Here is a 26,360-nt window from a genome sequence, read left to right as displayed (position 1 = left end):
CAGGTTTCATCAACACTAATGCTGGGCCAAATAATGGCCATAGAAATTTATATATGGAAACAAAGGACTTTTCTTTATCCCTCCTTGTAGGTTATTAGTGTTAGTTTTCTCAATATTAAAAGTTCAATCTTATATAGAACTTGTGATTGAACTTGTTGGTTATATTTTGAATTATAGTGTATTAGATTAAAAAACTGTGTATATCATATACTACTTGTTAACTATTAATATTGAATTTTAGAATTAAATAATATTCCGGATGCATAATCTATCATAATATGTCTTTTGGTGTTTCCATATTTTGTTTAATATTTTTTAATAAGTACTTTATCTACCTAAAATTATTTTATTTTTCACCATCCTACACATACCAATACAAAATCAAAAAGATAAAAAAATATTCTCCAATTTATCAAATCTCAAAGCAATTGTCCCGTACTTATATAGTTCTAATGTATTTATTTTTCTTTATTTTGACATATGTAAACTTATTTTGATACAAATAAGAGGGGATAAAGATAAACTTATCTGGAGATAACTAACGGTGGCGGGCAAAGCCAAACCTTGGGTGTCTGCCTCGTACCTTCTGAACAGTTTTCCACACCACTTTTTGTTAGACGACGATGACGTGAAAAGCTTCTAAACGGCGGCGTTGGAGACGGCACTTTTATATAAAAAAAAAAAACTCTGCTTGGCCCAAGAAACAATGGTGCCGCCTCCTCGTCAGCAGACGGTAGCAGCTCTGCAATAAATGATTTTACATATAGCTTGTAAACAATAAATTTTTAATATTTTATTTATAGTTTATCTTAACTACATAAAAACATTAAATAACTTATAGACAATAAAATAGACTATGAGTTATATGACATGTGTTTTTAACTGTTCGAGATGTTTAGAGACAACCGTCGTATGTGGGTTGAACATGTCCTAAAGATAACAACATCTCTACCATACACGCCTTGATTACATCATTTTTATGCTTAGCCCTTGATTAATGCGTGCAGCTGACTGATGTCACCGTAATTCGAGAATTTTCAAATCTACTTCCTTCCCGTGAATACGGTACGTCACTGCATACTTTTCTACGAAATTCGTCTCTCTTTCTATCAAAAAAACCAGCATATATAAAACTACAAAAAAGAAAAAAAAAGAGTGTGGCAAATGGATTATTGGTGACAAGTACCCATCACGAGGGATAATCCTCCCAGCTTGTGGCTTAGAAAAATACCCGACCCAGACCAACCAGCTTAGTTCAGGATTTCTGAATTTCTGACCGAGTTTTGACGAGACCACGCACGCACGTGCACAGCGAATTTTTCCAGCGTGCGAGCTAGTGGTGATTGTTTAGTTTTTTTCACAGAGAAAGACAAACATTATATTTATAAAAAAATAATATATAAATAAAGCTTTTACATATGTATTATTAGTAATATAAAAATCAAGACTAAAAATAAACAAGGTTAAAAAAAACCTTAAAATCTACTTATATTTAAGATTAAGAAAAATTAAATTTTAACTTAAAAATATAAATATAAGCTGAAAGATAAGGCCGCTAGAGGAAGAGAAATCGTCAGAATTGAAATGACCAAAGCAGTCACGTCTCGAATTCCGGACGAAATTCAACCGGTTTTTGGTTCTCGTTTTGACGCATGCGTTGCTTGCGCCGGGCATCTTCGGGGCTCTGTCAGAGATTGAATTCGTTATTAGCACAAGAAGTGGTTGGATAATTTGGTCAGCTTTTGACATTGTCAGGTGCTGCTTCGACTATATATATTCAGGCACAAGAGCAACGCTGCAGGATGCGTATTTCAGAAAAGATCTTAGGTAGAATAGAAGCTATAGGTAATCGGCTCGGAGAGAAGAAAGAGTGGGCTCTGTCTGAATTCAGAGGTTGGTGGAGATGAACACCTTTGCCCTTTTCAGGGATGAGGTGCACAAAGATATGGACAAGGTATACATATGTTTGTGTTTGTGCCTTTCTTTTTTTTTCATTAGTTCAGCGAGATGATTCTTTGATATTAAGGAGGTTTGTGTTTCTCTGTTTCATTTTTGCTCTATGAGAAACATCAAATAAGTGGCGTGGTAAAATTCTTTCTTTTGTTGGAACTAAATGGTTCATTGCCAATCGGTGGTTGTTTGTAATGTCCTGTGATGCAATCTGTGTTTTTTTTTTTGTAAAAAATCCATTAGCAACATATATTCTACAAATTACCTGGGAATTATGAACACTGTCGAAAGGCCATGTTATAGTGCATCTTTTGTATTGTGTGAAGATAAGTCTCAAGTTCTCAATCGATCAGTTTAAAGGATAAAAGATTATTCCATTTCAGATTAAATTGAGCTACTGTCGTTGCATTTTCATAAGATATGAATGACCCCATGTCACATATAATATCAAATTAATTTGGGCGATTATCATAGAGAATAGCAACATTTTGTGCAAACTTTTATGTATTGCACTTACATATGTGCTTTACGTTTTTACTGTATCGGCAATTCGGCATACATGAATTTATGTATTTATGTTTTATGTTTCACTGCTACTGTTTACGAGTTCTTCTCTGAATCTGAATCCAACAGCTAATTAATGAACAATATGTCTAATTCTGTCAGTATATTACAATTAATTACATGCTAAGTAAGTAAATTGGTGGCTAATCACTTAATCAGTTGTTAATTTGCTATATAGGTTAATCGCCATCGTGCGATAGATGATGGGTTCCTGTCACTTAGACTTAGCCTCGGATCGCCTGTTGAAACGAGCAACAAGGACGAAGTGGTCGTCAATGGTGGCTCGCCGCTGCGACTGCGAGGGCTACCTCTTTCAGGCCGTCGTGTCCACGCGGACACCGGCAACGACGACGGTTACCTGCAGCTGGCCCTCGCGCTGCGCCGCCACCCCGCCGACGAGCCAACGACGGCGCTCGCCAAGAGGCAGAAGACGGTCAGCAGCAGCAGCAGCGGCAGCGGCAGCGTCTGCGGCGAACACGGTGGCGCCGCCGTGGCGGCGGCGCCGGCGCGCCACGACGACCGGCCTTGCACAGCCACGGCGACATCGACGTCGACGGCACCGGAGAGGAGGCCAGGTCGGGTCGTGCTCAGGACGCGGTGCAGCGCGCCCACGGTGAAGGACGGGTGCCAGTGGCGCAAGTACGGGCAGAAGACGGCGAAGGGGAACCCGTGGCCGCGGGGGTACTACCGGTGCACCGGCGCGCCGGGCTGCCCCGTCAAGAAGCAGGTGCAGCGCTGCGCCCGCGACACCTCCGTCCTCGTCACCACCTACGACGGCGTCCACAACCACCCCCTCACGCCCTACGCCGCCGCGCTCCCGCTGCCGTCGACGTTATCGGAGCGCCAGGGCGCGCCGGCGACGGCGGCGACGAGCACCTTGTCGCCGACGCCGCCGCCATCGTGGAGCCAACAGCACCCGGTGCAGGACGTCGTGGCGAAGGCGGCCCTGGACCCCAAGTTCCGCGCCGCGGTGGCGGCCGCCGTCGCCAGCTACGTCCGCGAGCAGGGCGGCGGCGCCGGGGAGCTCTTCAACCTAGCTCCTCGCTGCTGACCAAACGAAGTATACAAATGATATTTGCTGATGCATACATGTACATTTTATTTGTTCAAGTTCGTATGTACATTTAATTTCTTTTTTGCCATTTTTAGGTTAAAAAAGTAGTGTTGCATTGGTTAGTTTTGTTTATTTAAATTCTAAATGTACACATTTTTGGGGAATAAAAGTTGAACCTTCTATCATTTGTGATGTTCTATCATTTGTGATGTGACAAGAAGATATGCACGCCGCATTCAGGATCATCGGAAAATATATTAGTAATAAATAATTTAATAATAGATTAATATGTTTTTTAAAACGATCTTTTATAATTTTTTTAAAAAACATATTTTAAAACGGTCCAAGCGCGTGAAAAACGGGAGAACCTGCTAACACGAGTGAAAGAACTCGGCCGCACTTCGTGTGTTAATCTCTGGGCCAGGTCGATCGTGGGCCTGATCATCCCAGGCCCAGCAGAAGAGAGAGAAAAAGAATAAAAAAATCACCTGTCGCACGACGTGGCCCCACCAAAGCGCACACGTGGCACACCACCCCCGTGTTGGCGAGCCACCGCAGTAGGAGGGAGGGAGCAGCAGCATCCATCTTCCCCTCGCCCTCCGCCGCCCACAGTTTCCGCCAATCGCCAGCCCAGCCCAGCCCAGCCGCCGATCTCCGAGCAAGCGGCGGCGCAGGCGGCGGCGGAACTGCCTGCTGCTGCTTCTGCTTCCTCCTTCGAGCGTCCTCGCTCGCCGGTGAGCGTCAGTACGCGCATCCTCTCTCTTCACGGTTGTTGTTGTTAATCCTCGAGTTCGCGTTAGCCTCTCTGCTAGATCCCGATGCTTTTTTGCTCGAATTCGCTCTGACCTAAGTGCTGACGAGTAGTGGCGGTTTGTTTCCGAAAGGATTGGATTGGGAGGGTTTAGGTCCACCGCCGACTGCTTAATCGGTGGGCTACATGCTATTATACGCTAGAGGCTTGTTGCGAACTTGTGATCGGGTTAGCTATGAGTATGATGCATGTGGTCCAGATTGCTGCAATCTGCTGGTGTTGGAATAATGATGTGTGGATGGATGATGGATTATTTGTTTTATGTGAGTTTTTTTTTTTTTTGTAGAAATGGACCAGCCTGATGAAAATGTGAAATTGCCAAGCTGTGATGCATACTTTGACACTATACAGTCCAAGAAGAAGTTACCTCTATCTTTACAAGAATCGCTCACTGCTGCCTTCGCCCAAATTCCTGTATCCTCCTTTCCTGATGTTCCTAATGGCCGAGGTATTCCCATCTGCCGAAACAAATAACTAGTTTGTTTTCCGCATAACATATTTGTACTTATAATCTAACACAATTTGCATTCAGTGATTGAAATTCCAGGTGACACTTCTGTTCTTGATGCTGTGAGAATTCTCTCTGAACACAACATCAGGGCAGCGCCTGTGCTTAATCCGGAATCTACGGCTCCAGCTGATTGGAAAGGGAGGTATCTTGGCATCATCGACTACTCGGCTATCATCCTCTGGGTGCTGGAAAATGCTGAGATTGCCGCTGTTGCTCTGTCTGCTGGGTCGGCAACCATGGCTGGAGTTGGCATGGGTGCTGTTGGTGCAGTAGGGGCGGCAGCACTTGGTGCAACTGGACCTGCAGCTGTTGCTGGCTTGACTGCCGCTGCAGTTGGTGCTGCTGTTGCTGGTGGGTTAGCAGCAGAAAAGGGTGTGGCCAAGGATGGACTAACTGCTGCTGATCATTTAGGAGAAGATTTCTACAAAGTTTTGCTTCAGCAAGAACCTTTCAAATCAACCACAGTATGCCATTTACTCTTTATCATGAATTACTATATGCTGCATAAATATTTGGCACTTCTTATTTCGTTTATCAATCATAGAGCCCACTTTGTCTCAAATTATTTGCCATTTATCCTATCCTGAACTTACTGCTCTAGGATTCTGCTGTGTGGTTACAATGAACTTTGGCTATCCTAGTTAGAATTATATGTTCCATCTTGGCATGATTTAAACACTCCTTGTGGTTTCTTAGCTGCAAAGCATCTTTTTGTTAAAATGTAGTTTGGATATATGTTCTCTTGATCACAGTTGAATATTGCATGATGATCTGATGTAAATCCTCCTAATTTGAATTCTTTCTCATATTAATGTAGGTTCAATCAATTGTAGAATCCTACCGCTGGTCTCCTTTTCTCCCTATTACGCTGGACAGTTCCATGCTCACTGTACTACTATTGCTATCCAAGTACAGGTTAAGGAATGTCCCAGTTATTGAGCCTGATAAGCCAGTTATTAAGAACTTCATTACTCAAACTGGTGTTGTTAAAGGACTTCAGCAGTGTAAAGGAAGGGATTGGTTTGACTACATTTCAGCACTCCCTCTCTCAGACTTGGGACTTCCATTTATGTCATTTGACGAGGTTGCTGCATCTCCCTTCTTCAGTTAGATTTAAGCCTTTTAATGCAAGATCATGTACCATATATATCCAGATAATTTCCATTTCGAGCTACAATATTATGCTTTCTTTTCATTTCATTTTGCGATACACTGGTAATTGTGACTAACAATTTTATTATGCTTTCTTCAGGTTATCACTGTTAACAGTGACGATCTAATCTTGGAAGCTTTTAAGTGCATGAAGGACAACAAGATTGGTGGTGTGCCTGTGGTAGAAGGTCCCAACAAAAAACTCGTTGGCAGCGTGAGCATAAGGGATATTCGCTTTTTATTACTTAGGCCTGACTTGTTTTCTAATTTCAGGTATGATCCATCCAACTATTTGCTACTCTCAGACAATTTTTTTAACTTTGCATCTCCATGGTCCTAATGATGATCTTCCTACAGGCAACTTACTGTCATGGAATTCATGAAGACCCTAGGTTCCACCCTTCCTGATTCAGGGAACGGCTTGGTGAAGCCACCTCTTACCTGTTCGCCTGATGCTTCTCTCGGCAGCGTGATTGATAGCATTGCGTCAAGAATAACCCACCGAATATACGTCGTGGACGGTGACTTTGAAGTTGTTGGTGTCGTGACACTGCGAGACGTGATCTCTTGCTTTATCTATGAGCCTCCTGGTTACTGCGACAACTATGTGGCGTCCGCCATGGATAAGATTGAGGACAAAGGAGCCGGTTCGGTGGACAAAAGTTGAGCTTTTCTGTAGCACGAACGCCAAAATAACAGACTGAATTTAGGAGCAGATCACTTGTAGTAGCTCTGATGAATTCAGGTTAATTTGTGGTGTTGCTGCAGTGGAAGTGTGTAGAACAAGAATGGCGCTGTTGCTCCGTGGTCTCAATGTAGATTGCTTTGTGTTATTAAATTTTTAGGAAATGTTTCGTATACCCTCTTAAACCTTGGTCTAATGTCAAATCTTACTTTAGTGCGTTGTCGTTTCGTGCGCCAAAACCACACCCCCCGAAAAACCACTACCAACGCATCATCAGTTATACAACTCATTTCTAATTGCATGTGTCCAAGCAACACACATACATATTACTGGTAACTAAAAACAAGATATAAGGTATAAGACGATGGGAGTCAGACTCGTAGCTACATATAATAAAAGATTAGCCAATATAACATTTCTAGAAATTGCATGGATTATAGTATGTCATCCAATATAAAGTAAAACACCCATTTATACCAATTCCGAAAGCACTACACGTATGTACCATTGTATATATGCCCTCCATTTCAAAATATCAGTAATTTTAGGTTTTGAATCTTGTACCATCAACCCTTTTCTCATTTAAAATTTAATCTATTTTAACCCCAGTTACCCTCGTAATACCGCACATTCCTTGTTTATTGAGAGCATTATAGTTTTTCTCATCCTTAATACCTACTAAATAATCTAGAAATACTTATATTTTAGAATGATAAGAGTAATATCCTATTACTCCACGGCGTCAACGATCATTAAGTGCAAATAAATCACCATTTAGGAGTTGTATGAGCAGTATCATAAAGTTGAAGTGGCTAGATTAGGATGGTGGTTCGAAGTTTAGGAGGATATTGTGCGTGCATTGCAACTTTATTAAAAAATCATTAACATGCTATTTTAATTTATTTTCTACATATATCATCTCTTGATTTGTTATAAACATATGGATCCATCGGTCTCAGAAATATTCTTTCCCCTTTCCAAAAAAGTAGATAGTTATATTATAAACATACGGATCCATCGGTCTCAGAAATATTCTTTTCCCTTTCCAAAAAAAGTAGATAGTTATTGGCGTAGTTGATAACATTGATCCTATTATCATTTTTGTTTTATAAAAATAGAGTTGTTGGTGGGTCATGTGGATGGCGGATTCCATGCCCGTCACCAACATTACTCTTTTTTCTTTTTATTTATAGAACTATAGATATACAACTTCAATTGTTATATTGTTTTTAAAGTTATTATGAGTTCCGTTTCGATCAAGCCCCTATATCCCCATCTTTTGGTTTATGTTACAAGCCAAAATTTAAATTTTCAACCATAAATTTAGAGTTGATTTTGATATTTTTTAATGTAGTTTATTTTTTATACTTGGCTTATAGATTGCTACGATCATGTATATAAAAGTTTTATTCATAAATTATTTTCCATTTTCAAACCTGTTGTTTCTTTAATATGATTATCTAGTAGAATGGTAATATTTTTTTTCTCTCTTACTGGTGAGACACTGTTAGAACTGGCCGTAGCCAATTTGGCCCGTTTAACAAATCACGTGGACAAAACAAAAGAAAAAGACCACTCTAGGTCGCTCATAGGGTTGGCAAAATCCCCGTTGGGGCTGGCGACGTGAAATCTTTTACCCCCGTGGGGACCCAAAATACTCAATAGGCCAGTAGACCCACCATTATTCTTATTTTTTTAAGCTCAATTAACTCAATAGCAACTTCATATATAAACTCCCCCAAACACCCTAGACCCTATCTACTCTACTCTAGCCTCCTCCCTCCAGTCCTCCTGCCGCCGCCCTCCTCCCCTAACCGTCATTGCCGCTGCCCTCTTTCCCTCAACGCCACGGACCCCTCGGTTCCTCTGCCCGCGCTGACCTCTGCATTGGTGTGTGCCCTTGCCGGCCACCATGGGCCCGTGGCAATCGCACGCTCACTAGCCGACGTCGCGTCCCATCCCCCATAGGGTCCCGATCAGGGATGGGGACCTGCCAAGGTTGGGGGCCGTTCTCGACCAACCCGGTCCTGACCCGTCCTGTTGCCAATCCTAGTAGAGGAGAAAAGAGAAAGGGGTGGGAGCCACTAACATGTGGGTCCCACTACAATCTAATTTTTTATTTAGTTGACATATGAGCCCCATATATTTGTTTTAGTATTTATCTTTCTTCGGGTGTCGTATACGCAACACGTCAAAATCGCATACGACGAAAACCAAGTTAAACATGCCATGCAGGTGCCATGTCAGGCAACACTACTTCTAATCCTGTTAAGAGACTTAGTGGCTGTTTGGATACAGGGACTTTTTTATAGTCCCTTATCATATCGAATGTTTGGACGTTAATTAGGAGTATTAAATATAGACTGATAACAAAACTAATTGTATAAATATAGGCTATTTCATTAGATAAATTTTTTAAGCCTAATTAAGCCATGATTAACAAATGTTTACTGTAGCATCACATTTACTAATCATGAACTAATTAGGCTCAATATATTCGTCTCGCGAAATAGTCCAAATACCGGTTAAGTTTTATTAATAGTCTATATTTAATACTTCTAATTAGTATCCAAGCACTCGATGTGACAGGGGCTAAAAAAAGTTAAGGGGATCCAAACACCCCCTTAATTTGCAATGTTATTAGATGTTGAGGGATGCATTCTATACTATTTGTCCGATCATGGTTTTAAATTTCGGTTTGCAATTTTCTATCGGGGGGTACCGAAATTTCTGAAAACCGGAAATTTCGGAATTTTTTCGGAATTTCGGACGAAAATTTTCAAATTCAAATTTAAAATTTAGTCAAAATTTCTGAAAAAAATCAAGAAAATGCAGAGAAAAAGAAGAGGGCAGGAGGAAACCTGCATAGCAGCAGCCAGTGGGGATGGGGAGTGGATTTGGATAGGATATTAGTGTTTAGTTTAGATATTTTTTTCCAAAATTTATTTTCACCGAAATATTCAACCGGTAGACACTGGCTACCGGACCCCACCGGTAAATCCGAAATTTCGGGAATTTTGAGAATTTCGAACCGAAATTGCAATCTCTGGTCCGATTTAGGGACGCAAATGAAACTCGACCATAGCTACCGATCCCCTTGTTTTTCCGCTCGCACGGCACTGCCAGCGGATTGCGAGACCAACTCGGACACGAACGGGCTACTGCCGTACGTACGTACGTAAATATGTGCGTGTGCACTACTGGAATTATTGCATACCTGAACGCGCGGCCGCCGTGACGAGTGCGTGTGTACGTCCCCCCTCGCCGGCGCGCGCACAGGTAGGTCTACACATGGCGATGGCCGGCGGCGGGAACTCGCTGCCGTCGGCGTCGTGCGGCGACGACAAGAAGCGGCGCGTGTGCTACTACTACGACCCGGGCATCTCCACCGTCGACTACGGCGACGGGCACGTCATGGTGCCGTACCGCGTCACCATGGCGCACGACCTCGTCGCCGCCTACGGCCTGCTCGGCGACATGCGCCGCCTCCGCACGGCGCCGGCCACCGAGGCGGAGATCGCCGAGGTCCACGACGGGGGCTACGTCGCGCTCCTCCGCGGCCTCACCCCGGACGGCTACCTCCGCGACGACGGCGGCGTCCGCGACAGGGCCTTTCGCTGCGGCATCGGCGTCGCCGGCAGACACGGCGAGGGCGCCGACAACCCCGTGTTCGACCGCCTCTGGGAGTACTGCCGGCGCTACGCCGGCGGGTCGCTCGCCGCGGCGCGCGCCCTCGGGAGCGGCACCACCGACATCGCCATAAACTGGTCCGGCGGGATGCACCACGCGTGCCACGGCGGCGCGAGCGGCTTCTGCTACGTGAACGACATCGTGATCGCCATCCGCGAGCTGCTCGGCCACTTCCGCCGCGTGCTCTACGTGGACATCGACGTCCACCACGGCGACGGCGTCGAGAAGGCCTTCGAGGCGTCGAACCGGGTGATGACGGTGTCGTTCCACCAGTACGGCGACAAGTTCTTCCCGCGGTCCGGCAATGTCGCCGACGTCGGCACCAAGCCCGGCGAGTACTGCACCCTGAACGTGCCGCTGAAGCCGGGCATCGGCGACGACGAGTACCACCGCCTGTTCGAGCCGATCATGGCCAGGGTGATGGAGGTGTTCCAGCCGGAGGCCGTCGTGCTGCAGTGCGGCGCGGACTCTCTCGCCGGCGACCGGCTTGGTGACCTGAGCCTGACCCTGCACGGCCACGCCCGCTGCGTCAGCTTCATCCGCAGCTTCAACCTGCCGCTCCTCCTCGGCGGCGGTGGTTACACCATCAACCACGTCGCCTCCTGCTGGTGCAACGAGGTAGATAAGAATTAAAAATTCAATCGATTTTTGTGTGGATATTTTTCCCAATTACACAGAATACACACGGATAACTTTCGTCTCAAAATAAATTAGTTTTTTAGTTTTTATAGAATATTTGATTCTTTGTCTTATTTAAATAAAATTATGATTAATATTTTTATGTTATTAGATAATAAAACATGAATATTATTTTTTAATTTTTTATAAAATTTTGGATGGTCAAATGCTCGATAAAAAAACTAAGAAATATCGTTGTTTTTTAAGATGGAGTAGTACACAATAGGGTCAGGTGATGGGCTAAGATTTTTTTTTTACCTGCAAAATTAAAGGGTTAGATATAAAATAGTCAGCTAAAATTTATATATTTTTAGGGGAAAAAATTTGTAAGGGTTAGATAGGATGGTTCAAAGAGGCGGGCCAGATTAAACCAAATATACGGGGGGCTAGCTATTGATATACATCTTTTTGCTTGCACGTGGAATCTTATAAAAAGTGAACTGTTTACGGTGAAACTACTAATTTTTTTTGTAGTATTATCCATGGATGAAATTTGATGTACATACTTCTCTCTCTCAAAACTTGAATCGCCGATGCTAATGAATTCCTGTCACTGCAGACGGCGGTGGCCATCGGCAAGGACATCCCCAACGACATACCGGAGCACGGCACCGACCGCTTCTACGAGAACCAGCGGTACCAGCTCCACTACACGATGTCCACTTCGCGCAAGAACTGCAACACGGCCAGGTCCATAGACGAAATGAGGCAGAAGGCCCTGGAGAACCTCTCCAAGCTGAGGCTGGAGGCGGCGGCGGGCGTGCCGTTCGAGGAGCGCGGCGGCCGGAGCACCGACGCCGACGCGCTCTACGAGCGGAGCGACGAGGAGGAAGAGGAGCGCCCCTCGCAGAGGCTGCACCGGCTCTGCTTCCTAGAAAGAGCCGATCGGCGACGACGACGAGAGCCCCACCCCCATGGAGAGGTGCCAAGCCAAGCACAGGCACACGACACCGAGCGGCGCAGCAGAAAGCTGCGAAAGGCCAAGTGAAGAAAGAAAAACAAATGTTCTTAATGTTTGATAAATGTTCGTGTATGTTTGATGAATATCGTTTGATGGTCGGTTGTGGGTATACAGAAGAAAATGATGATGACAATAAATCTGCCACCCCACACCACATATCTCGCTTTCTTTACTCTATATCCTATATGTACTCTATATCCTATAGTGTTAAAAATAATCTTTCTATATGTTATTAATATCTTATTTTATCTCTAGAATACAAGTTTATCCCTCAAAGAATCTATAAAATTTTTAATATACCATTACAAAGCATGAGCACTTTACTAGTAAGAAATAAAAATGTGAATCTTGTGCAAGTTTGAATAAAGTTGTTGCGATCAAATGAACGATACAAAAATTGTTTGTTGATGATGAAACTGGGGCAGAAAAAAATCGGGTGGGTAAAAGGTGCAGAGGTAATTTTATCCCAAAAAAAGCACGTGTTCCATTTGAACTGACCCCATCGGAAAAATATTACAATAACAGCTAGGCTAAATAAATACCACATCCCACATTACAGTTCAAAAGTTAACCTAAAATGAAACGAGACCCAACGTTGCCCAAAACTAGCTGCCATCCAAAGAATGTCCTTCGCATATATCAAGACACGACGCGAGACTAACTGACGAATGATGTTTGGCACCAAGAAGTTTTTTTTTAGTTTTCCATGAACTGGTGGTGAACTTGGAAACATATTTTGACCAGTTTCAGGTGTGCGACGAGGAGCGTGCAGTTCGATGATGGCGCTCATTTGTACAGGGATGGGCCACTGTGGATGGCAAAAATAGTACAATCTTTTATTGTACAGCAGTTTGCTTCAGACTTGTCCATGCCTGATGAGAAGGTGAAGCAAAGATGGCTTGCTTGTCTTTCTGAGGGATCTGTCTAACAAATGCTCTGGTCAGCTATGCCATTTTAGTCCATTAGATATCCTGCCACTTCATTCATTTGCTTTGATTTCATCGGTTTTAGTTTCGACATCCATGGCCAGAACTTCCTTAGTTGGTAACTCCACATCTTTGCTATCCACAGTTTGTTCAGACAGTACTGATGTGTTGGCTGGATCAGTGTTACTATCGTCAGGATCTGCCAAAACTTCTGGGGCAGGATTACCTGAATCCGATGAGCCAGTGGGTTCATCTGCAGTTCTCTCTGTCTGCATCTCAGATGACGGGGCAGAAAATTCTGGTGTTGCAGAAGCAGCTTCTATACTAGCTTCAGTATCACCATTTGAAACATCCAGGTGTTGCTCAATCCCTTCAACATTTTCTGGTTGCTCAGTATCCTCCATGCTAGTAGCCAGATGTTCAGTAAATTTCAATGCATCTTCTACCTCCTCAATAGGGCCATTCCCCAGACAGACGGTGTCCATTTGATCCTCAGTGCCAATGACCTCACCATCATCGTTTTCCTCAGTGTCTGGGGAAATCTCCTCTGAATTAGGTGAAGATGAAGGAACCGCAGCTAAACGATCAGTGATACCTCTCTCACCATCAAAAGTAAACCAATTTGAATTTGTAAAGAGGGAGCTGCTTTTAAATATATAAACACATAAATTAGTACAAGGGCAGAAAACAAGGGTACCAGACTACATTTTAAGATCACAAATTACCCATCCTGGTCATCTCCCAGTCGCAGGGAAGATATTACGACCTCTGCTGATTCATCATCAAAATAGACATCCTGAAAGGGGAAAACAACGGAATATCAATACACTCAGAAGTACAGCTTCAACCTTCTAGTACCAAAGGAAAACAAATATGGTTCTATACGCTAGATTATCCCCATGCAATGTTCCATACTTGAACATGGTTGATTAAGGTAAATATTAAGGAATTGTACCCAAAAAAACAATAAAATAGGATAATAGCATCCTTAAATATACCTCATCATCCCGTTCAAGTGGCCCTTGACTCTGCATTCACAAAGTATACAAGTCTATTAGCATCTACCGTAGTTAGGCTGTAAGGAACAGCAAAGCTGGAATATGGTAAATAACAATGGAGATATGAGTCATTCAAGTAGATAATGTAATAGCACGAGTAGCAGAATTATACTTTATCCCACATGGAATCATCTCAAATTAAACCTAACAAAATGTGCCCAGTGGAACATGTTGACTGAAGCAAACCATCAAAGCAATATACACAATAACATTCACACACCTCTTCCATATCATCATTGCTATATATCCCATATCGGAATGCCTGGCTCAAGTTATTAGCAAGAGCTGCCACATCATAATCTCTGTCTCGGAAATCATCATCATCACTATCTCTACCACGGTCATGAAGTGATGTTGGGCGCCTGCAGCAACGTGACATATAGATGAACAGAATCAAGATATGAAAGCTTAGCATGCAATCAAAAAAGAAAGTCACATACCCACAAGCCCAATGATAAACATTCTCCACCTCATTGCGCTTGACTAGAACATCTGTTTGCCACTCGACCCACTCACTATTTTCCTATTGTTAAAAAATAGTTCATGACAGTTAGCAGAACTCAGGTACTTCGTAGTTTCAAAAACTAGACTGTTGAGTCAATGGAGAGAGGAAATATCACCTGCAAGTGCGTCTGGATTGTGCTGTTATTGCTTCCCAACTGAATAAGCTTGTTCGCTATTCTTGTCATGTGACCAATATTCCCAATTTTGGGAATCGCTTTTCCTTCTGAAGGTACAGTAGGCTACACACGGGACAAAAATGATATAAGGGGATTATTACAGTCAAAATCATCAGAGACTAATAATAACTTACCCCATTAGACTCTGTTGACAAAGAAGAAAGTTTTTCCGCAGCAAGAATTTTACCAATAATGTCACAATCATTAAGAACATGCTCAACAAGTTCAGTTCTTTTACCCTCCAGGCAAGAAACAATAATATTCTCAACATGATGGTGCAAAAAGTTGTTATATGGGTACCTGCGGTTCAGAATTATATGAAAGAGCTATAAAAGCAAGGAAATAAATGAACAAAAAACCACAAAATGTCGAACTTACTCGAAGAATAAATCAACTGATCTCTTTATTGCTGATTGCCTAATAAGCTCTTTCTCAGCAGTTTCACTACCAATTGTTAGCAGAACTGAGATGAACTCCACAATCTGGGGGGAAAAGAATAAATCCAGCTTAGCATCATTGCACCAAAAAAAGTAAGGTCAATCACTCAATGCCAAAATGAAATAGAATGAAGAGTACACTGCAGATAAAGGTGAATGATAAAAGAAAATTTGACGTCATGAGGACTTAAGCAGGCATTACTCTGTTTTCATGGACACTCCTATCTCCCACAAAATAAATTGATGAACATATCAGAAATAGAGTGTTATCAGAGTCAGCCTAATGAGTTATTTTTCAGGTCACCAGGTCACTGTTTGGATCATCAGGTCATCAGATAAACCACACGTTTTGTTTGTTTTACAATAATGATAAGTTATTGGAGTTCTATATATTGAAATGTACACTCACATTGCAAAAGCAATGAAATAGCTCAACTGGTTTAGGCGTACGTGCCGTAGCTGTAGGTAATGGGTTCAATCCTGGCAGGAACAACATTTTTATGAATTTAATTGGTTAAATGGACCTTAAATGGCCCAGGTTCCACATTCTATCATACTGTGCCACCAAAAAACCACATGGGTCAACACCAATCTGTTGGGCCAATTGCAGAACCAATCCAATTAGGTTGACCAGAGTCACCAGACCAGTATGACTCCTAGGTCATGTTTTTCTGGTTAGATCACCAGTCTGGTCTGAGTCATAGCAAGACTAACCCTATAAACTATGCAATTTAAATATTTTTATCAAATGCACACATCCCTCCATTCATGGAAGGACTTTATAGAGAACAAAAATTAATTATTGAATGTTGAAATGGCCAGATAGTCAGTTCTAAACGACAATTGCAGATTTGCATCATTTTGCATCATTCAGTACCTTCAAACGATGTTTTCCAAGAGGTGGGCATAAACATCCATATGTTGTAGGCAAAACATTTTCAGCGCCAGAAGTATCCAATAACTTCAGCAAATTGCCTAAAAAATTATGTCAGGTATACCCAATATACAGAAACATAAGATTGCAAAAGGCAGATAGCAAGATAGCCTAACATGGAACATATTATAACATCTAGAATTGATAAACTAAACACATTTTTTCCTAACCTAACCAAAGTGCCATATTATAACATATTATAGCATCGCCAGCACTCACCTAGGCTCTCAAGCATGCCATCAACAGTTTCTGGACTGGCAGTGACCAACGCCCCATGACTTAAGTTGCTTCTGAACGCTTGATAGGAAGCTGATGCCAATCTTTTTGGATCCAGCAGAGATATGCATACTGACAATGAATGAACTAGCACAGATTTGGGCCTTGATTCTTCAAGTGCATGATGGAATAGCCTCCCAACAAAACTGAAATTTCATGGAACATAAGAAACAAATATTGAAGGTAACAAAAACAAAAGTGAACAATATAGAGCCTGCTTGTCCGATTGGGGCTTTGTTCTTAATCATTCAAAATCTCAGTTGATAAAGTTAAGACTTGAGTTATAAAGATTTAACTGACTGTGTAACAAACCTCAGTTGATAAATCTGCTTTAGAAACTCATGCACAATGTTCACTCGAAAAAAGTTTCGCGAAATCACCACATAAAGATTTAACTGACTGTGTAACAAAGATATAAGATGGAAACCTTGGGCTGCATATCTTTGCAGCAAGAGATGGAGGTGCACATCGAGTCACTGCACAAAGAATTTCAGCAGCATTCGCATGCACTTCAGGGGAGTCCTGCATAGCAACAGCATACTGAATAAAAAATGGAAATATGGGATAACAATATTTAAGGGATTAGCATCCCAACACTGCTATAGAAATTACAAGCAGATATATGTGCTGGCCTACTGTGTCAGATAAATGAATAAATACATTCATGTGTTTATTATATACACTTCTTGGCAAGCAGGTTTTAACTTACCGATGAGCTAAACTTATCGGCAACCATTTCAAGGACATCTGTATTTTCTAACCACTGCAATGTATCGCCATAGTTTGAATATATTGTCTCATCAGCACCAATCAGCCGTATCAACACCTGAAGGACCCCAAGGGCAGCATCAGCCAAGTGCAAGTGCAAGGTAACTAATAATTATTGGTAACCTACTTACCTCCATTATTGATGTGATGCCAATCAGGTCAACAAGTTGGACAACTATTTCTGGATGTGCCTGTAGAAGTACAAAACTAGGAGTGTCATAAATCCACTGAAATGGTCAACCCAGACAAAATAAAAGCTCACAGCATAAACAATAAACAAGCATAAGTGCATAACAATCTATTATGCTAAAAACAGCATTAAATTGGAAGAGGGCAAGACAAATAAAGTCAACAGAGGCCAGGACAGATACATCAAATGTTTGAATGGCAGACCAAGTCTACATAAACAGAATCAATAAATTAGTTCATTTATGCGATAAATATGAGGAATACCTGAACATAAGCCATAAGAGGAGCCGTCTTCCGCAGCATCAAACATATAACCACCTGACACAAACAATTAATCAAATTGATTTCAACCCAGGAAACACAGCAGGGTGGAATTTGACATCATAATCGCAATAAGCACCAAAAAAAAACTTTTCTACAGGGATTTTATTTTATGAATTTACCCATAGTTAAGTTATAAATAATGCCAGATCAAATGAAGTACCTTACTGAAGTAACCAGATAACAATGTGCTGTGTGGATTATCAGATTTCACAAATGAGAAAAGCAATTCCATTAACTGCAACACACAGAAGGAAAGGATAAAAAACATTAGCAGAACAATTGCAATCAGCTACAACCACTAATATGAAGAAATGCCAACCTCTTCATCCTCTACTAGAGTCCTCAAAATGACATCAATTTCACATGTAAATATCTCGCAAGCAATGAATGGGAACCTACAACATATGGACAGCAAATTGAGTGGGAAAATTCAGCTCTTTACAAGAAAAAAATGATGGCATGTATTAACAAGTGCTATACTTGAAAGAGCGCTTTTTTTCAGCATCCTCTGGTACTTCTTCCACAACATAACGAAGCAATTGCTCCACTTGAGCTCTGTCACGCAAGCTACAAGCAAAAATTTCAATTACTATGGGCAAACTAAATAAATGTAACAATTATTATCTATTTGAAGAAACACTACGTTGCAGAAATGAATCACTATACGGTAACACAACCAACCAGCTGCTCCCTAAGGGAATTCAGCCCCAGAAAAGGGAAAAAAGACAGTCATGGTAACATAATAGAGGAACTTTTCAGATCGTATACCAAGGATAAAAAGGCTTTATCACATGCAATATTCCCAAAAAAACAATCTATAAACAAGTGGGAAACTATGGATTTAGAATTTTGCAGATCCAACAAACATTAAAATTCCAGCAAAAAATAACAACCACTCTGTAAGCTATTAGCTTATCTAAGAAGCAGTTAACTTGCCTTCGCATCAATCACAATGAATAAGTGAAATCATAAGAGCACTGGTACATGTTTCTTGCTACACCCTTACATTACAAGGAATAGAATGGTAAATTGGTTGTTGCCAGTTGCTAAATGGAATAGAATAGTAAGTTGCAACTTGCAACAGATCGAAGCCCCTTAAACTATTAACAGAAATGTTTAAGGAAATTACAAATTTATGAGTCGTGTATTCAAGGCTTTGCACTCCTGAATAATTTCATCCTCGTCAAGAAGCTCTTCCAATGTAAAATTTTCCTTGTCTAAGATTGTGTCCACCTGAAGCAACAGAAAGGTCGAGTTAGGCAAGTTAACCAGAACATTTACCTGTATGTGTGTCAATAACTTCAGGCATCAAGCAGATACAAGGTTATTTTACAGTGACAACAAAAGGGCAATATTAAAGAGGGGGGGACGGTTCTCACTCAATTAGGGTCCTACAATACAAGTTCCAGAACTGAACACATTATAACATTGAAATGGAATTAATCATGGCATTTTGTTCAAATATGAGATCGGCAGCAATCATACATCAAACAAAATTTACCATAAGTTCAGTAATTCAAAAGGATAGATTTCCCATTTACAATGCCAAAAAAAAAGGGCAAGAGCCTGTTGCACTAGCACAACGATACATTCACAAAATATAAATTATTTCAGCAACGCTGATAGTGTCCAATGCATCAGAATCTTCATCTCACAATACAAATGAAACTTAAAGCTTGTTTCACGCGACATCCAGAATTTATTTGCAGCTATGCACCAGCTCCCTCTCCTAGCACAGAAATGCAGCCCCCATCCCTGGCTGATCCAATCCTCCCCGAAATCGTCAGTAAAACCTAACCAAATCGAGAGCACAGCGCCCACCAGCACCCTCCAAATCCGCAAGCAGCATCATACGCTCCACCAACACCATCCAAATCCGCCGAGAGCAGCAGAACTGCAGAAGTAAGTCCTCCCCCACCGCAAAATCACAGTTCAACACGGGCGAGTGGTACAGCCCAACCGCCTCACCCATACCGCGCGCAGCCCAAACCCAAAAGCACCCAACGAGAAAAAATAACAGCCAAAATCAACGCCAGCTCGCCGCCACACCCAATCCCTACAACAGAGCTGAGCCGGCAGCCGGGGAGGAGGGAGAAAGCACTCACGGGCGAGGCCGCGGACAGCCCGGTCATGCGCCAGAACATGGCGGCGGCGGATCTAGGGTTTCCGGCGGCGGTGAGGGCCACGAATCCGAGGCCGGCACCGCGCGAATCCGCCGCGCAGAACTCCGCGGCCGGAGAGCGCGGCGGCGGATCGGGAGGTGGGAGGGGGAGGGGAGAGGGGGCGCAGAGCGGATCGAATTGGGATCGCGAGGCGAGAGAGAGAGGGTGGGGGAGGGGGAGGCGCACGAGAGGAGGAAAAAAGAACAGCACGCTTTTTTTTATTTGTTAGTATATTTTTTCTTCCGGGGGGTGGTTTGATTTTTTTTTTTGGTTTGGATGGGAGGCTGGCTGCTCTGTGTGACTGTGTGCTTGCGGGGGGTGCTGTTAATTTGCTTTTTGGCCGAAGACTGGGGGGGGGGGGGGGGGGGAGGAGGGGTTGGATGGTGATGGGTCAATGATTTGTGAGGGCTTGTTTACAAAAGCTGCATCTGACTTTCTTCAATCAAATAAGCTTTGGTGCAGGTAAATGTTATTTGAGGGGGGTAAGAGCAATCACAATGCATGATGTCTATACCTAGTGTTATTGGAAGAGAGAGAGAGCGTAATAAGTAGTTATTTAGACCTAACCTTTCCAATGCTTTGTAATTATAATGGGTTACAAACAAGAAGATTAGTTGTGGCAATAGCCACGTAGCAAATTGCAATCAGGAAACAAAGGCTGATTAACCTCACTGCTTGGTGGTTTCTGTTGCTACAAAAATCAATCAGTACATAAAAATAATTGCACAATTAGCACAATGTTCAAGATCATGAAATTTTAACATGATTTAAACTTCATTGATTACAAAGTCATTCGAATCCCAACCCATTATAATTACAATGACCATAAGAATTTAGACAGTGACGCCATGAGATTATATAATTATATATAACTGGACAATATTTAGGTGATAATCATGAAGAAGTCGCTCTGCCAACTGCACGGCAACACTGAAGAGGCATGACGTAAGCTGGTACCATTGAGCTGCAAGAAAAATAAATACAAGTAATGTCAGTTCCAAAAAATTGATACTCCAACATTAGTACATCATGTTAAAAGATTAACTATATAGATACTCTAAAATGGCTAATTAGCAAATCATCAGCATTTGTATATCGATCTATATCTGTACCTAATTATTTTGGTGTTCCAAACTTATTCCACATATGCTCGATCATTTATGAGTATCACGACGACGGATATTAGCATTTGTTTCAAGTACTTCTTCCATTTCTATATTATGTCCATGTGAGATTGTAGCTGATTGAACCATCGATGTGCTTGTTGTCTCATTCAAATCAAAAGGAATCTGCTCTATATCTTTCTCATCCTCAATTATCATGCTGTGGAGAATGATACATGCTAGCATAGTATTCTCAAGATCCCCTTGCTCAAATAGACGTGCAGGCCGACGCAAAATACACTAGCGAGATTGCAAAATACCAAATGCACATTCAACATCCTTCCTTGCCCCCTCTTGATGTTCCGCAAATAATTTGTGCTTCTCTGTTTGTGGTGCGCGTATTGACTTAACAAAAACAGCCCACTCTGGATATATCCCATCTGCAAGGTAATATCCATTAGTATATTATCTTCCATTGACATGGTACTGCACTTGAGGAGCTTCCCCTCTTAGCTGCTCGACAAACAGAGGTGATTGATTAAGAACATTGATATCATTATTGGATCCAGCAACACCCAAGAAGACATGCCATATCCAACGATCATGCAACGCAACTGCTTCTAAAATGATCGTAGGAATACCATGATCACCACGTGTATATTGGCCCTTCCATCCTACCGGACATCTTTCCCAATACCAATGCATACAGTTAATACTCCCTAACATGTCAGGGAACCCACAATACTCACCAATCTGCATTAAATGCTCAACATCTTCTACCGTGGGGTGTCTCAAATACTCTACACCAAACACGCTGATCACACCCTTCACAAACATTTTCAAGCACTCTACTATAGTGCTTTCTCCCATCTTTAAATACTCATCTAGATGGTCTGCAGGGCTGCCATTTGCTAATTGGCGAATAGCCGTCGTGCATTTCTGAATTGGCAAGAACCCTGAACGATTAAGAGCATCTACTCTTAAGGTGAAAAATGGAGACCAACCACTCAAGGCATCAACTATGCGTAAGAACAGGGATCTCCTCATCCTAAATCTTCTACGAAAAAAATTATCATCATAAATAGGATTAGAGAAAAGTAGTCATCCATTAGCCGTTGTTTGGCTTCTTCACGAGGCCTGACCACATACCTCCTTGTACCAGGGATAGTGTTAGATATTTGATCTTGTAGAGCTTCAACATCGCCCATTGTTTCATCTACCAGATGATCTGAGAAATCCTCCAATATTTCTTGCTCCGCTAGGAATTCTTCCATAGTGTCTATGCTACTCACCTCATCAGCAGAATCATGAGGGGGAGAAGAACCACTTGGCAAAGGACTTTCAGATTGGTGGGACATCACGGGAAGGAAGAAGGGAAAACAAACAACGTGGGAGAGAGGATGGGCATACTAGTGAGAATGTGTGTATGTGTATGTATACTAGAGAGGAGTTCACTCGTTCACATTTGCATGAGGAATAAAAGTTAGTTCACACTTGCATGAGGGAATAAAAGTTTGTTCACACTTGTTCACATTTGCACGAAGGAAGGAAGCCTTGTTTAGTTCCAAAAATTTTTTTTCAAAAACATCACATCAAATCTTTGGACACCTAAATAAAGCATTAAACATAGATAAACCAAAAAACTAATTGCGCAGTTACGGAAGAAATCTTGAGACAAATCTTTTGAGCCTAATTAGAAAGTGATTAGCCATAAGTGCTACAGTAACCAACATGTGCTAATGACGGATTAATTAGGCTCAAAAAATTCGTCTCGTGGTTTCCAGCCGGAATCTGAAATTTGTTTTGTAATTAGACTACGTTTAATATTTTAAATATGTATCCGAAAACTTGATGTGATGTTTTTGCAAAAATTTTTGCAAACTAATTTAGATTGAGAAAATTTTTGGGAGAAGTGCCACGTCAAATGTTTGACCGGATATCGGAAGGAGTTTTCGGACACGAATGAAAAAACGAATTTCACGGCTAGCCTAGAAACCGCGAGACGAATCTTTTGAGCCTAAGTAATCTGTCATTAGCACATGTTGGTTACTGTAGCACTTATAGCTAATCATGGACTAATTAGGCTCAAAAGATTCATCTCAAGATTTCTTCCACAACTGTGCAATTAGTTTTTTGGTTCATCTATGTTTAATGCTTTCTTTAGGTGTCCAAAAATTTGATGTGATGTTTTTGGAAAAAAAATTTGGGAACTAAACAAGGCCTTAGTTATACACCTGTTCACATTTGCATGAGGGAAAAATATGTTCAGACTTGTTCTGGTTTGCATTAGTGAAATAATGGGTTCAGACTTGTTTGCATTTGCATGGTATGAAAAATAAAAATAACTGCGTATATTTGTTTAGAAAACATACCTTAATCATCTTTTGCAAACATACTTAGTCTCAAACTCTCCATTGTCTTGCTTCTCTCTGCTAAGGCTTCTTCAGAAAGATGACTTGTGGGAGCAAGGAATAATTCTTTGTAAGTGTCTAGCATTTTACACTTTGTATGTTTCTGTGTTGCTTTATGTGTAAGCCTAGCTGCTTCTACCTTCTTATTTGCCAAATTTTGTTGCACTTCTGACATCTTCTCACGCTCTTTCCTAACCATGGTGCTTGCTTCGACAAATTTATCAAGTTCTTCATTCATCTCAGATAAAGGAAGTGATGCCTTCCGTTTTCCTTTGTGTTCATCCTTGGCTTTCTTTTGCCCAATAGGACGCTGTCCTACAATATCTTCCACATTCACGACATGAACTGGGTTATTAACAGTTGCACTCTTCCCCTTTTCGTTGTTTTGTTTTTTGACATAAGCAGACCACTTCTTTTTCATGTCGTAATACTCTCCATATATGCTGCATTGTGAATGCCTTTCCATCATGCTCTGATGCATATAGTTCCAATGCTTGATCCATGATTTGGTCATCGCTCCTCCCACTTTGGTATACTTTAGTTGTTCTTACCCAGCAGCCATTGAAGTCAGTAACTGGTTTCTTAATGCGCTCCCAACAGAGTTTCAGTTGATTACGGTTTCTCTTACGGTTACTTTTCGTTGTAGAATTATACGCAACAGTAACATCTCCCCAATATTGTTCAAGCTCCTTATCATTTCCATCAATTGGATCAATTGAATTTTGCAGCCAAGCACTAATCTACAATTAGGAAAAGAATAAACCTTTTAATAAAACATAAATAATTTCTCAAACTCAAGGTGGACATGTATATAAACTCAATGTTTTAAAAACTAATAAAGCTAACTTACTAGTCAAATATCTTCTTCATGCAACCAAGTCAATTGCACTTCAGCTCTAGGAGGCTGGAGGGTGTCATCATCGCCAATACTAATTACTTCTTTCTCTTGTGAACACATTTGTTCATTTAGAGCAGTATTGCAAGGTGATGGGATCCCTTTAGAACATGGAGTTGCAGGTGACATTGTAGTCTGGCTCAGTGAAGCATCAACAAAATGGAAATTTTCAGGAAGATGACTTCCATTAGGATAGCTAACAAATGAATGTGACGATTGGCCAATATTTGGATTCTGTATGTAATTCATGAAACCACCTGGTGGATACAGCCTGAAAAATAAGGGAGAAGAACCTCACTTAATATGGATTTTGCTGCATGTTAATGAGACTTGGTTCACAATGCATGTACTACTGCAAATTTCACATATGTACTGCATATTCTAGGGAAATTAACGAGCTTTTTTAACTCTAACTTCACTGCATTGTTAAGCAGCAATATTGAACTAACAGAAAAATTGACCTAGTAATTCATATAATATAAATGGACAGAATCGTATAGACTATAGACCATACCATTCAGAGTTGTTTAGAGAATCAACAACAAACGAATTGCCAAAAGTAGTTGCAGGTGGCTGTTGCACTAGCATCGATGGCTGGACCTACACGAGCCCCGACGGATGTGGCTGTGGCTCTGGTGACCGCAACTCCGGCAACATCGGTTCCGGCCATGGCGACCGAGACTGTTGTGCGGGCACCGACGGATGCGGCTGCGGCTCTAGCAACATCAGCTTCGGCTCCGGTGACATCAACTCCGGCTGCGGCTCCGGTGACCGCGGAATGAGTGGCAGCATCTCTGGTGGCAAGATCCCCTTTAGCTCGTTTGGAACTTGAACAGGGTTTCTTCAATCTCTTGCCTGGTTGTAGGCTTCCCTTTCTAGATTGATTCATCCTTTCACAGAATTAGGTTTCTTTGGGGAGGATTGATTGGGGATGGGTTCTTGCCGTGGAGCAAATCGAGTACAGAGCTTGTTGCGGAGAGAATCAATCAAGGGAGATTGATTTGGGGATGGGTTCTTTTGGAGTTAGCGCGCCAAAAGAGAAGAATGGATATTCAGACGCGCGGGAAAGGTTGGCGCGGAACTAGATTTTGGCGATGGAGAGGATACGATACAACAGATCCTAGAGAAAGGGAAAATGCTTGGAATGGAAACGATGATTTGCCTCCAATGCTAAAATGAGTCCTTGTTATGCGAAACGACCCGGTGTCGTGCATGAGAAACGATGTCCTTCTCTCTCCTCTTTAACTATTATTCCACCTCAGCAAATTGTCTATGTGGCATCTCAATTGATATTATAGACACTATCCTAGTCATCTCATAAGCATTACCCTAATAATTATTGAGGTTTTTGGAAACAGAACAACTTGGAGATTGTTAATTCAACGCATGGTGACAGTTTTGTATTCTTATTTGCTTGGTTACATGAAAGCAAGGTGATATACCTTGTCTTTTATTTGAGGTTTGTGAGATGTAAATCTAATGCTAACTATATATGCTTCTCTGAAAAGGAATAGTGATGACGGTGGATGGTGACTCCACCGCCATCAAATTTCTAGTTGTTTGAAAAAAAAAGACAGTACGAGATTTATAGGGCACACGTGTTAATCCAATCCACTACACCAACTCTTTATTTTTTAGATAATCAATATAATTAACAAATAGATGCCTAAATTAAGAAATAATACATGCAAAAATTATGTTTACAGTTTAATAATGATTATTTTAAATTGAAATCCCATTACAACGTATAGCCAATTTGCTAGAGTAGAAAATATCTATTGTCATATGTGCAATTATTATTATTATATTCATGTATTGATGACTGTATGAGTTTGTCTAGCGTGATGCATATGTATGATGTGTGTCTCATGTAAATGTTGGATATTCATTTTTGCTATTACTAATGGTTTCCTAACAACAACCCAGAACAAATGTGTCACATTGTGCATTTCAACTATTGTCGAGAACTGTTCCTAATAGTCTCCTAGAACAAACATGTCACGTTGTCATACATTTCCTAATAGCAACCTAGAACAAATGTGTCATGGTATATCCTAATCATAGTAAAAGTGTTGGGTGTGGCGTTTTGTGCATCTTTATTAGCTATGTCTGAGCTTAATTGTTGGACTGTGAACGATGTA

At 41.6% G+C, this 26,360-nt stretch overlaps 4 protein-coding genes and 1 pseudogene across 6 annotated transcripts; 3 read left to right on the top strand and 2 right to left on the bottom strand.

Annotated features, from left to right (window-relative positions):
• The first annotated feature begins 1,903 nt into the window (after positions 1-1,903).
• On the top strand, positions 1,904-3,706 carry LOC121054702 (probable WRKY transcription factor 72). Its single transcript, XM_040525100.1, has 2 exons — positions 1,904-1,954; positions 2,693-3,706. The coding sequence occupies exons 1-2, from the start codon at positions 1,904-1,906 to the stop codon at positions 3,563-3,565; spliced, it is 924 nt and encodes a 307-aa protein (XP_040381034.1). The 3' UTR covers positions 3,566-3,706.
• A 401-nt stretch (positions 3,707-4,107) lies between these two features.
• Positions 4,108-6,907, top strand: LOC102718876 (SNF1-related protein kinase regulatory subunit gamma-1-like). Of its 2 annotated transcripts, none has more exons than XM_006644254.3 (6): positions 4,108-4,302; positions 4,666-4,827; positions 4,912-5,354; positions 5,708-5,974; positions 6,143-6,315; positions 6,400-6,907. In XM_006644254.3, the coding sequence occupies exons 2-6, from the start codon at positions 4,668-4,670 to the stop codon at positions 6,707-6,709; spliced, it is 1,353 nt and encodes a 450-aa protein (XP_006644317.1). In that variant the 5' UTR covers positions 4,108-4,302; positions 4,666-4,667; the 3' UTR covers positions 6,710-6,907. The 2 variants fall into 2 exon arrangements, with proteins under 2 accessions (XP_006644317.1, XP_015691417.1); XM_015835931.2 differs by having other exon boundaries at positions 4,108-4,312.
• Positions 6,908-10,018: 3,111 nt separating this feature from the next.
• Positions 10,019-12,083, top strand: LOC102716183 (histone deacetylase 2-like). Its single transcript, XM_040525073.1, has 2 exons — positions 10,019-11,035; positions 11,655-12,083. The coding sequence occupies exons 1-2, from the start codon at positions 10,019-10,021 to the stop codon at positions 12,081-12,083; spliced, it is 1,446 nt and encodes a 481-aa protein (XP_040381007.1).
• A 320-nt stretch (positions 12,084-12,403) lies between these two features.
• Positions 12,404-19,986, bottom strand: LOC102718402 (serine/threonine-protein phosphatase 6 regulatory subunit 3-like). Of its 2 annotated transcripts, none has more exons than XM_006644252.3 (19): positions 19,754-19,986; positions 18,778-18,881; positions 18,129-18,215; positions 17,968-18,043; positions 17,809-17,883; positions 17,589-17,642; positions 17,267-17,326; positions 17,077-17,193; positions 16,795-16,889; positions 16,311-16,513; positions 16,035-16,132; positions 15,099-15,202; positions 14,855-15,020; positions 14,661-14,783; positions 14,481-14,563; positions 14,261-14,402; positions 13,981-14,010; positions 13,708-13,778; positions 12,404-13,627 (listed from the first exon to the last, which is right to left on the bottom strand). In XM_006644252.3, exons 1-19 carry the CDS (start codon positions 19,790-19,792, stop codon positions 13,036-13,038), a joined length of 2,319 nt encoding a protein of 772 aa, XP_006644315.1. In that variant the 5' UTR covers positions 19,793-19,986; the 3' UTR covers positions 12,404-13,035. The 2 variants fall into 2 exon arrangements, with proteins under 2 accessions (XP_006644315.1, XP_006644316.1); XM_006644253.3 differs by having other exon boundaries at positions 12,404-13,624.
• A 629-nt stretch (positions 19,987-20,615) lies between these two features.
• On the bottom strand, positions 20,616-21,960 carry LOC102715908 (annotated as a pseudogene).
• Positions 21,961-26,360: the final 4,400 nt, after the last annotated feature.

Source organism: Oryza brachyantha, chromosome 1 (assembly GCF_000231095.2).
Source record: "Oryza brachyantha chromosome 1, ObraRS2, whole genome shotgun sequence".
Lineage (NCBI taxonomy): Eukaryota > Viridiplantae > Streptophyta > Magnoliopsida > Poales > Poaceae > Oryza > Oryza brachyantha.
This window is presented reverse-complemented; position numbering and strand designations above follow the sequence as displayed.